At 38.9% G+C, this 15,293-nt stretch overlaps 1 protein-coding gene across 1 annotated transcript in view; it reads right to left on the minus strand.

The window, feature by feature from the left end:
- The window catches only part of smap1 (small ArfGAP 1), a 167,889-nt gene extending 154,299 nt beyond the window's left edge, over nt 1–13,590 (minus strand). Inside the window, exon 1 of the mRNA XM_039738283.1 lies at nt 13,238–13,590. Coding sequence (XP_039594217.1) covers nt 13,238–13,355 — 118 coding nt within the window. The 5' untranslated portion in view covers nt 13,356–13,590. The remainder of the gene's footprint in view (nt 1–13,237) is intronic.
- Nucleotides 13,591–15,293: the final 1,703 nt, after the last annotated feature.

Here is a 15,293-nt window from a genome sequence, read left to right on the forward strand (position 1 = left end):
CATCTAGATTTTTCTGTGCGTAAGCATATTTCGGCTTTTGTGCTTACGCCATGTTATAGTGCGAGTTCTACGCACGGCGTTATACATGAGGCCCAAGGTGATTATCAAAATTAAATATTAAAAGTTTTCTCCACAGTAATGAAAAATAGCCTGGTCAGAACAATGCTAAACTGCTCAACTTAAACATATATGCAATAAAATGGTTTGTGTATAGGTTGAACAACACATAATTAAGCATGCATTTTATATGAATTGAAAACCAAGTACAACACAGTTGCAACTTCAGATTATTTACCTTTTTAGTCTGTCTTGATTTCATCAGACATCTCTAAATAAGAATGCACAATTCATTTTTTATGAAAAGGACTGTATATGCCAATATAAATCGCTGCTGACAGCAAATTGGGGTCTTCAGTTCTATTTGGCTTAAATACAAGATCAGTAACATATGACATTCTAATCCTTAAAAAAGTGTGGTATTTTTTTCTAAAACATGACATACATTAAATGTTCCTGGAAATTTACATTGTTAAATGACCCAGAATCTAAAAACAAAAAAATCAGCTGAAGGCAATGCTGCACCAGACAATAGGATAAGGCTTTGTTTAATGTATGATGAATATGTTCTTTTTGAAATTGAGAATATCTTTATGTATTGATACACTCCTGGAGATTGCACATTTAATCCGAACAATAAATAATTTCAACAGTGTAGAAGGCTAGCTTCTAATTTTTGTGAGACTATACAGTTTTAAAGAAGTTTGTTTTCCTTCTTCACTTCATTCCTCCTAAGGGCTTGAACTTCCGCACAGGACTTGAAGCAATCATGCATTTGAATTAATGACTTTAGTTGAATGACAGAGAATACATTTGCATTCATCCTCTGAATGTCATGTACATAGCTAATGTTACCCACCAACATCATATCCATTTTTTTCAACTGGCTTATCCAGTTCGGGGGTCAAAGGTGTCAGGTACTTATCCTGGCTACACTGGGTCTGAGGTTAGAATTAACCTTTAACAGGTGCCACACTCACACCCATCCACATACATTAATACCATCAGATAATTGAACCTACCTATCTTTGGTATGTAGGAGGGAAATTGGGGTATTCACCAGAAACTCCACACAAACAGTGCCAGCTACAGTTATATCAAGTTAGAAAGAAGGAAGGTTTCAAACCAAGTGGCTTACTGCGTACCTGTGGCTATTTTATACTGGGGGCAAAGAAGGCTGCTTCCTATGTTCTTTCCAAAATAATATTTTTTAGTGCTTCAAAACGTCTATATTTTCCAGACATTCATGTGGCCCAGCTTATAAATGAATCTTTCTAATGACACAAGATGTAATGCATTAACAGGAAGAGATATCTAATCACAAATACATGCATTTAGTGGGACTGCAAAAACAGCACACTTCATTTCCAAAAACAAACTTAGCAACAACGAAATGTGCATCATTTGTTGGGCTTCTAAGTAATGTTCATTAGTATAGCCATTAAAATGTGGCAAACATATGTGAAAGCAAGCACCACACATATCTGAATGGTGTGGAATCAAATAAGCAGACTCTAGATATGAGTAATTCCTGAAGTTCAGGTCAGTTCAGCTCAATGTAAACAAACATACCCAACAATAAAGCTTAATCTAATATATAAAGCAGAGTTGATGTGTGTATGTATGTTTGTTTATCCGCCATACAAATCGGCACCAACCTGGGCATGGGGCTCCTTTGTGACCAGGAGAAGGTCATGGGGTATGTTTGGTTCTGAAAAATGTTCATGGTGAACCACAGGGTACCTTTTCACCGACACAACCGTCAGCAAACGTCCCCGTACTTATCATCGACAAGATGGCCGCACGTTCCAACAGACGTTCACCACGGCACCATCTAGCGGTAGCTTTGGTCTCTGTGCGTCGTTCTTTACCCATGTTTCTTTAAAATTGCCAACAGAAGGCGGAAGTGTCCAAGTATGAGAAGGCCGACTGCTTTGATCGGGTGAAGAGGAACTGCCGCATAGATGTAAAATGTGAACGACCCAGTTAGCGCGACCAGCTGATACACCCGCGCTTCTGCATGTCACACTCAACGTCGGTTATATGCAATCACATTTGAGAGCATCCTTACCCCACCATTTTCCCCAAACGCAGCACCGGTTGTATGTCACTTCTCTCTGTAGTTACCAACACCAACATCCGTTACATAGCATCACGGTTCAACACAGACACTCCTTACAAACAGAGCACACACCATTTTTATAATACAATGTAACACATTATAATTGTCCTGCTTTACACTAATATACCCATGCCACCGAAAAAAAGACATAGAATTGGAAGGTCCACTTCAGATGCCACAACATAGTCCATTTCAAGCCAGTCTCAAACACCACACCACACAGAATGCAGAGTAGAGGAACTTACAATAAAATGTCAATCAGAAAAATGTTTGTTCTATTTCTATTTCTATGTTCTGTTTCTTTGATTTGGGAAATTCACCGGTTATAGATTCCCAGGCAATGCCAGGTACTCCTGCTAGTTGCTTATACAGGTGCTGATCATAAAATTAGAATATCATGACAAAGTTGATTTATTTCAGTAATTCCATTCAAAAAGTGAAACTTGTATATTAGATTCATTCATTACACACAGACTGATGTATTTTAAATGTTTATTTCTTTTAATTTTGATGATTATAACTGACAACTAATGAAAGTCCCAAATTCAGTATCTCGGAAAATTAGAATATCAATTAAGACCAATGCAAAAAAAAGGATTTTTAGAAATGTTGGCCAACTGAAAGGTATGAACATGAAAAGTATGAGCATGTACAGCACTCAATATTTAGTTAGGGCTCCATTGGCCTGGATTACTGCAGCAATGCGGCGTGGCATGGAGTCGATCAGTCTGTGGCACTGCTCAGGTGTTATGAGAGCCCATGTTGCTCTGATAGTGGCCTTCAGCTCTTCTGAATTGTTGGGTCTGACGTATTGTATCTTCCTCTTCACAATATGGGGTTAAGGTCAGGCGAGTTTGCTGGCCAATCGAGAACAGGGATACCATGGTCCTTAAACCAGGTACTGGTAGCTTTGGCACTGTGTGCAGGTGCCAGGTCCTGTTGGAAAATTAAATCTGCATCTCCATAAAGTTCGTCAGCAGCAGGAAGCATGAAGTGCTATAAAACTTCCTGGTAGACGGCTATGTTGACCTTGTACCTCAGAAAACACAATGGACCAACACCAGCAGATGACATGGCACCCCAAACCATCACTGACTGTGGAAACTTTACGCTGGACCTCAAGCAACGTGGATTCTGTGCCTCTCCTCTCTTCCTCCAGACTCTGGGACCTTGATTTCCAAAGGAAATGCAAAATTTACTTTCATCGGAGAACATAACTTTGGACCACTCAGCAGCAGTCCAGTCCTTTTTGTCAGACCAAAGGCTGCTTTATAGGAATCTAGAAAAAAATTGATTAAATCTCTAAATGACAAGTTTGATTTCACAAAAGTAAGCCTTTTAGTTGGAATAAACATAAAAAGGAGGGACAGATATCTGGAAAATCAAGGGATCAGCCTTTGTGAAGTTTGAATTTCAGATCAATCAATTAAATAATTCCTTTCAATGTTACCAGCCAATGTACCCTCCATTTGCTGAACTAAACAAATTTCACAAACCTAACGTGCTGCTGAGCCCAACAGTAAATGTTTGTTACCTATTCAGCTTTAAAATAAGCATGTAAATGAAATTTCCCCTTGAGATTAAAAAAGTTTTTCTAACCTAAATTATCATGAGAAATATTCAAATTCAGTATTTCATACAGTATTGTTATTATAATGTTTGAATTATTTGATTTTAAGCAGTATTTATTTTTAATTTACCGTGTGTAGCTGTTATACAGTTTCCAAGCATATTTACATTACTTATAATATACAGTATTGTACAAATGCAAATGATTTATAAAGGCATTGTATATTTTGCAGATTAAGCTATTTGTAATTTTTAACATTTCAGAAAAGGGTTGCAGTGGTACCTCATACTACCACACGGCTTCATGGGAGAAGGAGTTCTCTACAGCCCTGCTGGGATCCGGGGGTACCACCAAGGGGTGCTGCAGCTGTTCCCGAGCCTGTGTGGGCAGTTCTTCTGCCACACCCAGAAGTGGGGCAACAAGCACCTGGAGCACTTCTGAGTGGCTTATATAAAGGGCCAGCAAAGACTACACGGTGAGCCAGAGTCGGGAGGAGGGAGATGAAGCTTGCTGAGGAGTAAGAAAGAAAGAAAGAAAGAAAGAAAGAAAGAAAGAAAGAAAGAAAGTTGTGGGCTCATGGGAACAAGGAAGACGTTCTCCGCAATGGAAGAAAAAACTTGTGCTTTTATAAGTGTGCCACCTGCGTCGGGTTAAGTGCTGGTGTAGTGCCATGTATTGTCACAAATGCTCATTCACATTTTCCCTGCAAAATAAATTTGACTATATAAAAGAGTGCTCAGTTCAACAAGCAATGTCAAGTGGAAGCCGTGAAAACGGCTGTTTCTGTCTGAAGAGGAAAAGGCTGTTGTGAGGGAAAGGGATTGGGTGCATATTATACAAGACCAAAGAAACAACCCATGTATCAAATAAAAAACACTATGTCAAAGTTGAAGTGCAAAAGTAAAATAAGTAAAACATTCAAAATAGCTTGCCCTAATGCTAGAAGTATAAAAAATAAAATTTATGAGCTGGAGTTGTATGTAGCGGAACATAATTATATTATAGAAATAACAGAAAATAGATAGTTACACGCTTTTTAGGAAGGATACAGAAAATAAAAAAGGCAGGGTGGGTGCCATTTATGTTAAACAGAATTTAAATACATGTCTTCTGCAGTTGGAGGATGAGCTACATCTTATTGAGAACATCTGGATAAGGCATTTTAAGACTTGTAACTCCAATGTGAATCGTGAGGCGTACGAGTGCCTAAGAACAACCATTAAGGATATTAGGAAAGCTAAAAGACAATTACAGAGGAAAATAGCAGATAAGACAAAAGATAACCCAAAGAGATTCTTTCAGTATTTTAGTAGTAAAAGAACAGCCAATGAAGAAGTGAGTGTATCAGGAATAGTAAAGGGGAATTAAAATATACAGACAGTGAAATAGCGAAATCTTGACATGTGAGGAAGTGGATAACTTTCCAGCAGTAACAGGGTCTATTAAGGAGGTACTGAGTGATTTGGAAATTATAGAGGAAGAGGTAGATTAAATAGGCTGAAATCAAATAAATCACCAGGAACAGAAAATATGCATCCTGGAGAGTGTAAGGAGGTTATATAAATCCTTGATACATATTTTTAAGAAATCACTGTGCACTAGGGAAGTACAATAGGACTAGAAAATGGCAAATATTACAGTTATATAATAAGGATGATCAGGCATATCCAAGAACTTTAGGCCAGTAAACTTAGTATGCATCGCACGTAAATTAATGGAAGGAATTATTAAGGAAAAGATTAAGTAACACATGGCAAGAACAGAATTTTTACTGAACAGTCAGCATGGGTTCAGAAGAGAGAGGTCATGTTTTACTATCATGCTGGAATTCTATGAGGAAGCAGCCAAAGGATATGATCTGATCAGACTGGTGCATGTGATACTATTTTTCTTGACTTTAGGAAGGCATTTGATAAGGTATCGATTGGGCATCACACAAAAAAGAAGATAAATAACAAGCAGGTTAGGTTAGCAGATGATAGCAAGCTAGGTGGGTTAGCAAATAATCAAGAATTCACTGAATCATTACAGAGAGACTTAGGCAGCATACGGGCTTGGGCAGATTTGAGGCAGATTAAATTTAATGTGAGTAAATGTAAGGTATTACATGTAGGAAGTGAAAATGAATACACAATGGGTGGTGTGAAACTTGAAAATACACCATATGAGAAGAATGTAGGAGTCATAGTGGACTTGTCACTATCGGCTTCCAGAAAGTGTTCAGAAACCATTAAGAAGACTAACAGAAGGGTAGGTTATAGAACACCATGTGTAGAGTACATGTGGTGGGCTGGTGCCCTGCCCAGGGTTTGATTCCTGCCTTGCGCTCTCTGTTGGCTGGGATTGGCTTCAGCAGATCCCTGTGACCCTGTAGTTAGGATATAGCGGGTTGGATAATGGATGGACACATGGATGGATGTAGAGTATAAGTCCAAGAACGTTATGCTTAAACTTTATAATGCACTGGTGAGGCCTCATCAAAAGTACTGTGTAGAGTTTTGGTCTCTGGGCTACAAAAAAAAACACACATAAGAACAAGAAACAGTTCAGAGAAGAGCAGCTTGGTCGTCAATTGGAAGAATGCAGGGGATAAGCTATGAGGAAAGATTAAAAAGAGGTGAGCCTTTTTCATCATAAGCAAAAGTTGATTAAGAGGTTATATAACTTAAGTGTCGAAATTATGAAGGGAAATACTACAGTGGATTAATAACAAGAACACAGGGACAATTGTTAAGTGTAAATTTCACACAAACATTTGGAAGTTTTTCTCTACATAGAAAAGCACAGACACATTTGAGTTAGTTACAGAGCAGTTTGGCAGACAGTAGGACTATAGGGACATTCAAAACTAGACTAGCTACTGGATCTTATCACCTTGAGGATGTCACATTACATGACTTGTTTTAGTGGGGGTGACAGATTTCACAACTGTCTTATGGTTTTTTTCAGCGCAGTTTCAACATTCCAAAGTATCAAGAGCTTGCCACATTTTGAATACCAACTAACATTCTGCCTGGTAGTGCAAGTGGATGCACAAATATTTGCCAGCTATGAAATTTTCACTTATAGTGTTCACCCATCTTTTTCTCCCATTTTTATTCTGTAGTGGTACAGTCAACTTGCGACACTGGACAAACCTCATCTTTTTTGTTGCTGTTCATTTTTGTTGCTTTCACATTGTATGCACCGTACTTCTAGCTAAACATTGGTTGTTGATTCTCGCACATACAATAGCATGGTCCTCATGCCATGTTGCAGACCACTATAGCTGTGCCGCTAGGAATAACAGACTATATGACTAATGGTCACGGGTGTGCATCACAACTGCCCCAACTCTCTAAGACTAAATGAAGGCTACAACTAAAAATCACTGGAAAAGGAATATAGTCTGACAGGATTTTAAAACAGATTTAAGGTATTTATGCTTTTAGAAATGGAGTGAGATTACATAAAGCATGGAATTGACTAGTATTTCATCACATATTAAAACAGGTATAATTAATATTTGCATGTTATCGATCGTCCAGCATAATTCAATTTTACTTTTTTTTTTTTTTCTCACCAACTAATTAGTTTGCCATCTAACAATCATACCAGCTTTAGTTTCCTAACATTTTTTGGAGAAGTTCTTGATCTGGAAGCATCATGTACTCCAATTTAGTGTAATTTTTCAGAGACATGAAGGTCAACTGAAAATTAAAATGACCAAATATATGTCTGGGCATAAATATAACAGAATTTCACAATGAATATACATCTTTTTCAGGGTTGAAATTAAAAAAGAAGGTTCTGAAAATTAATGGATAATAGTATGTACTGTAGATGCAATGTCATGATGAATGAACAACTTTTTTCTTCATCCACTAGAAATCAATCAGTCAGCCATTATCCAACCCGCTATATCCTAACATACAGTCACGGGGGTCTGCTGGAGCCAATCCCAATCAGCTTATTAAAAAAAAAAAAAATTTCCATAGGAATTCATTAGATTATCAAAGTTTTAAAAAACTGAATAGTAATTTAGTCTTTAATTTTAATTAAATATGAAAAAGAGATTGAACTAGCTACATGTACTCTATAATGTTTGAACCCTAGAATTACCAAAGGAGTAGTTATAGTCTGTGCCTGACAGGTTGGCCCATCAATGAAAAAATAGAAAAGACTGCCGTGGTCATCAAAGGGTTCTATGGAACTTCTTCAAGAAGATATGTACTGTACAATGCAAACTTTTCCTGTGGAAGATACCAATCCATAAATCAACTACAACCATGCATAATCTTTTCAAAGCAAAGCATCCAGTAAATGTCCTAAAGTCAGTGGCTAGTTTTGTTATCAGATAGCATCATCACGACAGAAAAGCACACTAAACAACAAAACTCATCCCAAACAAGACTGCAAAGAATATTCTTCCTGCTGTCGAATGAGAAAGGCTTCAAAGTTAAGTATGCTGCAAACAAAAAAAAAAAAAAAACAAAAAGAAAAACATTGTATGCCTAATAAGAAAGGGAGTTTCCCATGGTAGGACTCATTATAAATGAACTTTGATCTCATCTTCACCTAGACCATGGTGATATGTTAAATTTTCAAAAGAGAAACATGGAACTTATAGGCTAGAGAAGGGGTTACTATTAAGCTCTTTGCAGTCTTGCACAATTTTCAAAAATATGACTGTAAAGGGTGTTGTTAAAAGATTATTAAGGAAAATACCAAAACTTTTTAAGATATTTCATTTATCATTACTTATATAGACTGTTAGTAGGGAATTTTCAATTAAAAAAAAAAACAGTTATTACTGTTAAGGGTTACTACTTGACAGTTTTAAGTGGTCTTTTAATATGGGTCAAAAATTACATATATCACAGAGTCTGTAAATGGTCTTTTAAAATGAATCAAAAATTAGAGTCATGGAGTAAACTATACACGTTCCCATTTGGAGGTGGAGAAAGAGGTGTGCCTCTCGATTCGGTGGTTAGCACAGAGTACTTAAATTGGCTAGAAGAACAAAATCCTGCCCTTACCTCCCTGCTTTTACTCTCAAATAATTTTGCCAACAATGTCTTGCAAGAACACTTCCAAAAATCACATGACCACAAAACACTTTTCAAGTGCATCACTCACCCTCAAAATGTAACTCGAGTTTACAAAATGCACTCAAAATGTAACTCATGCTTGTAAAATGAGTGGTACCAGACACAGACTTTTGGCAGTAATCTAGCTCCATAAAATTGTTCTTATATTTCTACAGCTGAAGCTCTAGTGGTCGGTTAGACAGTGAATTACAGCAGAAGACTGACCCACCAATCTTATACGCAAAGGTTCGACCTTGCACGTATCTGATCACTATGCAGTGAATTTTATCAGTTGATTTACAATCTACATTATCAAGATGTGCTAAGCAGTAGCTCCAGGAAAGGCCTCAACCCCTATGACCCTAGGCTGAATTAATTGACTTCAAATGCATATATATATATATATACAGTGCATCTGGAAAGTATTCACAGCGCATCACTTTTTCCACATTTTGTTATGTTATCGCCTTATTCCAAAATGGATTGAATTCATTTTTTTTCCTCAGAATTCTACACAACACCCCGTAAGGACAACATGAAAAGTTTACTTGAGGTTTTTGCAAATTTATTAAAAATAAAAAAATTGAGAAAGCACATGTACACACAAGTATTCACATCCTTTTCTATGAAGCTCAAAATTGAGCTCAGGTGCATCCTGTTTCCCCTAATCATCCTTGAGATGTTTCTGCAGCTTAATTTGAGTCCACCTGTGGTAAATTCAGTTGATTGGACATGATTTGGAAAGGCACACACCTGTCTATAGAAGGTCCCACAGTTGACAGTTCATGTCAGAGCACAAACCAAGCATGAAGTCAAAGGAATTGTCTGTAGACCTCCAAGATAGGATTGTCTCGAGGCACAAATCTGGTGAAGGTTACAGAAGAATTTCTGCTGCTTTGAAGGTCCCAATGAGCACAGTGGCCTCCATCATCCGTAAGTGGAAGAAGTTCGAAACCACTAGGACTCTTCTAGAGCTGTCTGGCCATCTAAACTGAGTGATCGGGGGAGAAGGGCCTTAGTCAGGGAGGTGACCAAGAACACGATGGTCACTCTGTCAGAGCTCCAGAGGTCCTCTGTGGAGAGAGAAGAACCTTCCAAAAGTACAACCATCTCTGCAGCAATCCATCAATCAGGCCTATATGGTAGAGTGGCCAGACGGAAGCCACTCCATAGTAAAAGGCACATGGCAGCCCGCCTGGAGTTTGCCAAAAAGCACCTGAAGGACTCTCAGACCATGAGAAACAAAATTCTCTGGTCTGAGGAGACAAAGATTGAACTCTTTGGTGTGAATGCCAGGCGTCACGTTTGGAGGAAACCAGGCACCGCTCATCACCAGGCCAATACCATCCCTACAGTGAAGCATGGTGGTGGCTGCATCATGCTGTGGGGATGTTTTTCAGTGGCAGGAACTGGGAGACTAGTCAGGGTAAAGGGAAAGATGACTGCAGCAATGTACAGAGACATCCTGGATGAAAACCTGCTCCAGAGCGCTCCTGACCTCAGACTGGGGCGACGGTTCATCTTTCAGCAGGACAACGACCCTAAGCACACAGCCAAGATATCAAAGAAGTGGCTTCAGGACAACTCTGTGAATGTCCTTGAGTGGCCCAGCCAGAGCCCAGACTTGAATCCGATTGAACATCCCTGGAGAGATCTTAAAATGGCTGTGCACCGACGCTTCCCATCCAACCTGATGGAGCTTGAGAGGTGCTGCAAAGAGGAATGGGCGAAACTGGCCAAGGATAGGTGTGCCAAGCTTGTGGCATCATATTCAAAAAGACTTGAGGCTGGAATTGCTGCCAAAAGTGCATCGACAAAGTATTGAGCAAATGCTGTGAATACTTATGTACATGTGACTTCTCAGTTTTTTTATTTTTAATGAATTTGCAAAAACCTCAAGTAAACGTTTTTCAGGTTGTTATTATGGGGTGTTGTGTGTAGAATTCTGAGGAAAAAAATGAACTTAATCCATTTTGGAATAAGGCTGTAACATAACAAAATGTGGAAAAAGTGGTGTGCTGTGAATACTTTCCAGATGCACTGTAGATAGATAATAAACATGACACCTTACATTCCAAATATTAAACACTGACTAAAGTGATTGGTCAAAGCACCAACACACTGTACAGCTGCTATTATCAAAGTTTGTGGTTACCCTTCTAAATTTCCATTGCTTACTTACCATGTTCTTGGTTATTATTGGATGTAAGTGCCTTTCTTCTTGTATTATCCACTTCCATTTACAATGTACAATTCTGTCTTTGACTTTTTACCATATGAACAAATCACTTTAGCCTATTTCTCTTCATTACATGACTTTCAACACACTAATTCGTTAATTTCTGGAAATATATTGCTCTCTCTCTCACTGGAACTCCGCACATTAATCTAGTAATTGTCAACACTGTACTTTTGCAATAATGTTTTATGGCAATAATAATTTATGGACCTATTTCTTTGGTTAAGGCTCACTCAGTTCTACACGCCACAAAATGCAGGCAGTGTGGCATAGGAGTTAAGGCTGAAAAAAACTACATAAACATAATGAATTGTATCTCAAATATTGCAGGTCATCTCAGATAAAAATGTCAGCCAAAAATGTAAATAATAAATAAAATTCACATCTCCAAGGAAGCAAAACTACTCTGTTTTCTGTTTTATTTTATTTTTTCTCCAGCCATCTGGAGTTTTTTTTGTTTTTTCTGTCCCCCCTGGCCATTGAACCTTACTCTTATTCGATGTTAATTAATGTTGATTTATTTTGTTTTATAATTGTGTCTTTCATTTTTCTATTCTTTAATATGTAAAGCACTTTGAGCTACTGTTTGTATGAAAATGTGCTATAGAAATAAATGTTGTTGTTGTTGTTTTCATTAAGTCTATTCTTACTTCTTCACAATATAGAAGAGACATGTGGTACACTTAGAAAAAATAAAAAAAGACACACAAAAGGGCACACTAAAACCAATGGCAAATAACTTCCCACAAAACATGTTTTTATTAGTCCACAATTTGTGCACTGAAGACAGTTCCCTTCAAACCTCTTCTATACACGATATAGGCCTCCTGAACTGTATATAGAGCTCTGTGCTTGTCTGTCTCCATCATTACATTGAGGTATTTCTTCCATGCCAGCTTTCTAATTCAATATTTCCCAATATTCCACTTTAATTTTCACTACCAGTACAAGGGAATTCTGATACATAGGCTCCCATGACAGCTGCTTGCTTCTCTGATTTCATCAGCACCTTTACCACAAGAAAGAACTTTAAATCGATCAGAGGTGAAGCTCCAACTATACATGAAAGCTTCACTCCCAATGTCTGAACCACCATTCATCAAGTTTTTGTTTCCCTCATAAATCAACATCATACTAGAACTACCTACTTAATAGAGTCAGTTTCTCAATGTACTGTCCGGTTACTAATTCTTATAAACAAACATATCAAAACTCCCTTCCCAGGTCAAAAATGGAAAAGTGGCACTTGTCTAGTTTTCAGTTTATAGCAGACATTGAGCTTGAAATGCATTCATTCATTAACTGCATTAATGAGTTTCATTTTAAGTTTTATTCTTTAGCTCTTTCTAAACCACCTTTACTGACTGCTCCAAAAACATGTCCGTTATACAAGACCAACACTCAAGTGGATCCCGCTTTCTTTTGTTCGTTGTGAGGAGTTCAAGAAGCATGCAAGACACCCGAAAATATAAACGTTGCATAAAATTTCAAAGTATTCTTAATTATAAAGTATGACAAACCAACTTGGGCTTGACTGATGAGCAAAGTAATAAGGTATGTCAACGTGTCCCTCCAGCCCAGACGCTAAAAGGCATAATCACAGCCCAACGCTGGGGGCATCCTTATGTAATGGGTGCGTAGTGGTTATTACGGTAAAAGGCTAAATGTACCCTTCGGTGGGCGTACTGATTACATTTGCAGCTAAACTCGCAAGACTGGGCTTGACAGACAGAATCGCAGGACTTATTTCAAGGTCGCACTACGTACAGCTGGAAAATACACATCGACCAAGGGAAACATCACGGCCACTCCTCCAGAAATGTCTATGAATACGGATACGGGTTTCATTCCAACCATGACAGCTCACTGTCAAGGGAGGAAGGCGAACTGTGTTTTACTCGGGTTATTGTGTCACAGCTCAAATCAAGATCAGTGAACAACAAACTAAACGGTAACACGGGAATTTTAGAACATTTTCTGACTCGCATTTAGGCTATCCCGTGAAATCCCCTGTGAATTAAACAGAGCATCCAGCGATAGCCTGTAAAGGAGGAAGTGAGACGCTGACAGCCTGGATTGTAACGCCGGGTGCAAGCGGGCACTCCAACACCTACAGTTTCCAAATAGGCACACAGAAACTTCACTCGCTAAAGAAATCAACAACACAGCTCGATGCTTACCTTTCGCCTCACAGTCGGCGCAGTACTTGTTGTCTTCTTCCCGTAGCATTTTGGACAGAATGGCCTGGTGTTGTTCATTCAGTTTCTGGGCTTTTTCCCTCTCTGAACGCGTCGTCATCTCTCTCTTTCTCTTTCTTTCTCTCTCGTTCTGACCGTCTGCTGTTACTGTCCCTGAACAGACTGTTTGCAGTTATGTTATCGTTTTAAATTACTAGAATAAAACGCTATCGAATAAAACCACGATACTGTCACTCAATAAAACAAGGATAATCACAGAATCACTACACGCCGCTACTAGCGATACTGGAATGTGAAGCAGCGGAAAATATGGCAGCAACCAGGAAACACCCGGAACCGGAACTATAATGTACCTCTCGATGTGCGCGCCACAGCGGAGTGCGTTGGCAAAAAACTAGTGCGAGTTCAGGAAGCCCCAAACTACAACCTCGTCTTCACAGCGTGACAAATATCGCGTGGACTACGGCAGGCATAAACTGGATACCACCAAATAAGTGGTTGTTATGATTTTTATTCTCGTTAATGTTTTTGTTGAAGGAATCCCTTCCGCGCAGGTAAGTTTTTGACGTTTTAGATGACGTTGGAGACACACCTTCGTGACGCAAGTGCTCATGCGAGGGACTGCCTGGCTGCTACAAGTCGCGCTGTATGGCACTGTGTGGCAAAGGCAGTGTTCTTCTAAACGCAGCTCTGCGCAGTTCGAGAAACAGAAGAATCCTGGAATCCAGCCTTTATGTGTCATACATAAAATATGAATTATTTTATCTGCTAAATTAAAATAGCACGTAGATGACACAGTGATACGGGTTAAGGGTGCTAAAGTGTTCAGAGCGAGCCTACAATTTCACTGAATGAAACATTTGACAATGAAATATTGATTATGTTTGATATTTTTATTTGAAACCATTCAAGATTAAAATTACACAGCTTTGCAAAATTAAACTCATAGAAATACAGGTAGGTTTAATTGTGAGTTTTTTATATTTGTATCCCCTCGCATTTAAGTACAAAATTGAAAATAATTTAAAATAAAATGTAACAAAGTTACACACGAGAGCTTATGCTGAAACTTTTAACTCATTAGTTAGACTTCATCTAGAGTACTATCTGGAGTTTTGTCAACTTAAGTCGATTTTATTTATAGAGCACGTTTAACACAATAGCAGATGACCAAAGTGCTGTAGAGTTCCATAAATGCAAGTCAAGTTGTGTGTTGCCACACCCACCACACGACGAAACAGCTTGGCAACCCCGTAGGTAGACACGCAGTCCACTCCCACCCTCTGGAAATGACCTTCTATTTGCCGCAGCCAGGTGTTACATCTGTGACCCCTTGGCCTGGTGCAGCCACTCGGGTCCCCAAAAATGAGACTCCAACAAGCTGGATCACCCTCGGGTAATCGTGCCACATGGCCGTAGTGCCGTAATGGACGTTCCCTCACAATGCAAGTAATGTGCCTCATTTGGGGCTCCCTAAGTAACCACTCATTTCACACAAAGTCAAACCAGCTGTACCCAAGGATTCTCCAGAGAGACACTGTACCAAAAGGTTCCACTCCTCGTCTCAGGTCACTGGATAGCGTCCATGTCTCGCAACCATATAGCAGGATAGGAAGCACCAGGACTCTAGGCATAGATATCGGGAGTGCCACACACCCCTTTCTAACGACCTCATGCAAATTTAAAAAGCTAAGGCAAAAAGGCAGGTTTTCGGACTGGATTTAAAAGTGACCGAAGTTGGTACTGCTGACCTATATATATATACTATACAATACAATGCAATTTATTTTTGTATAGCCCAAAATCACACAAGAATTGCCGCAATGGGCTTTAACAGGCCTTGCCTCTTGACAGCCCTCCAGCCTTGACTCACTAAGAAGACAAGGAAAAACTCCCAAAAAAAAACCCTTGTAGGGAAAAAATGGAAGAAACCTCGGGCAAGGCAGTTCAAAAAGAGATCCCTTTCCAGATAGGTTGGGCATGCAGTGGGCATCAAAAAGAACGGGGTCAATACAATACAATACACCAAGCAGAACAA

This window comes from Polypterus senegalus, chromosome 16 (genome assembly GCF_016835505.1).
Source record: "Polypterus senegalus isolate Bchr_013 chromosome 16, ASM1683550v1, whole genome shotgun sequence".
Taxonomy (NCBI): domain Eukaryota; kingdom Metazoa; phylum Chordata; class Cladistia; order Polypteriformes; family Polypteridae; genus Polypterus; species Polypterus senegalus.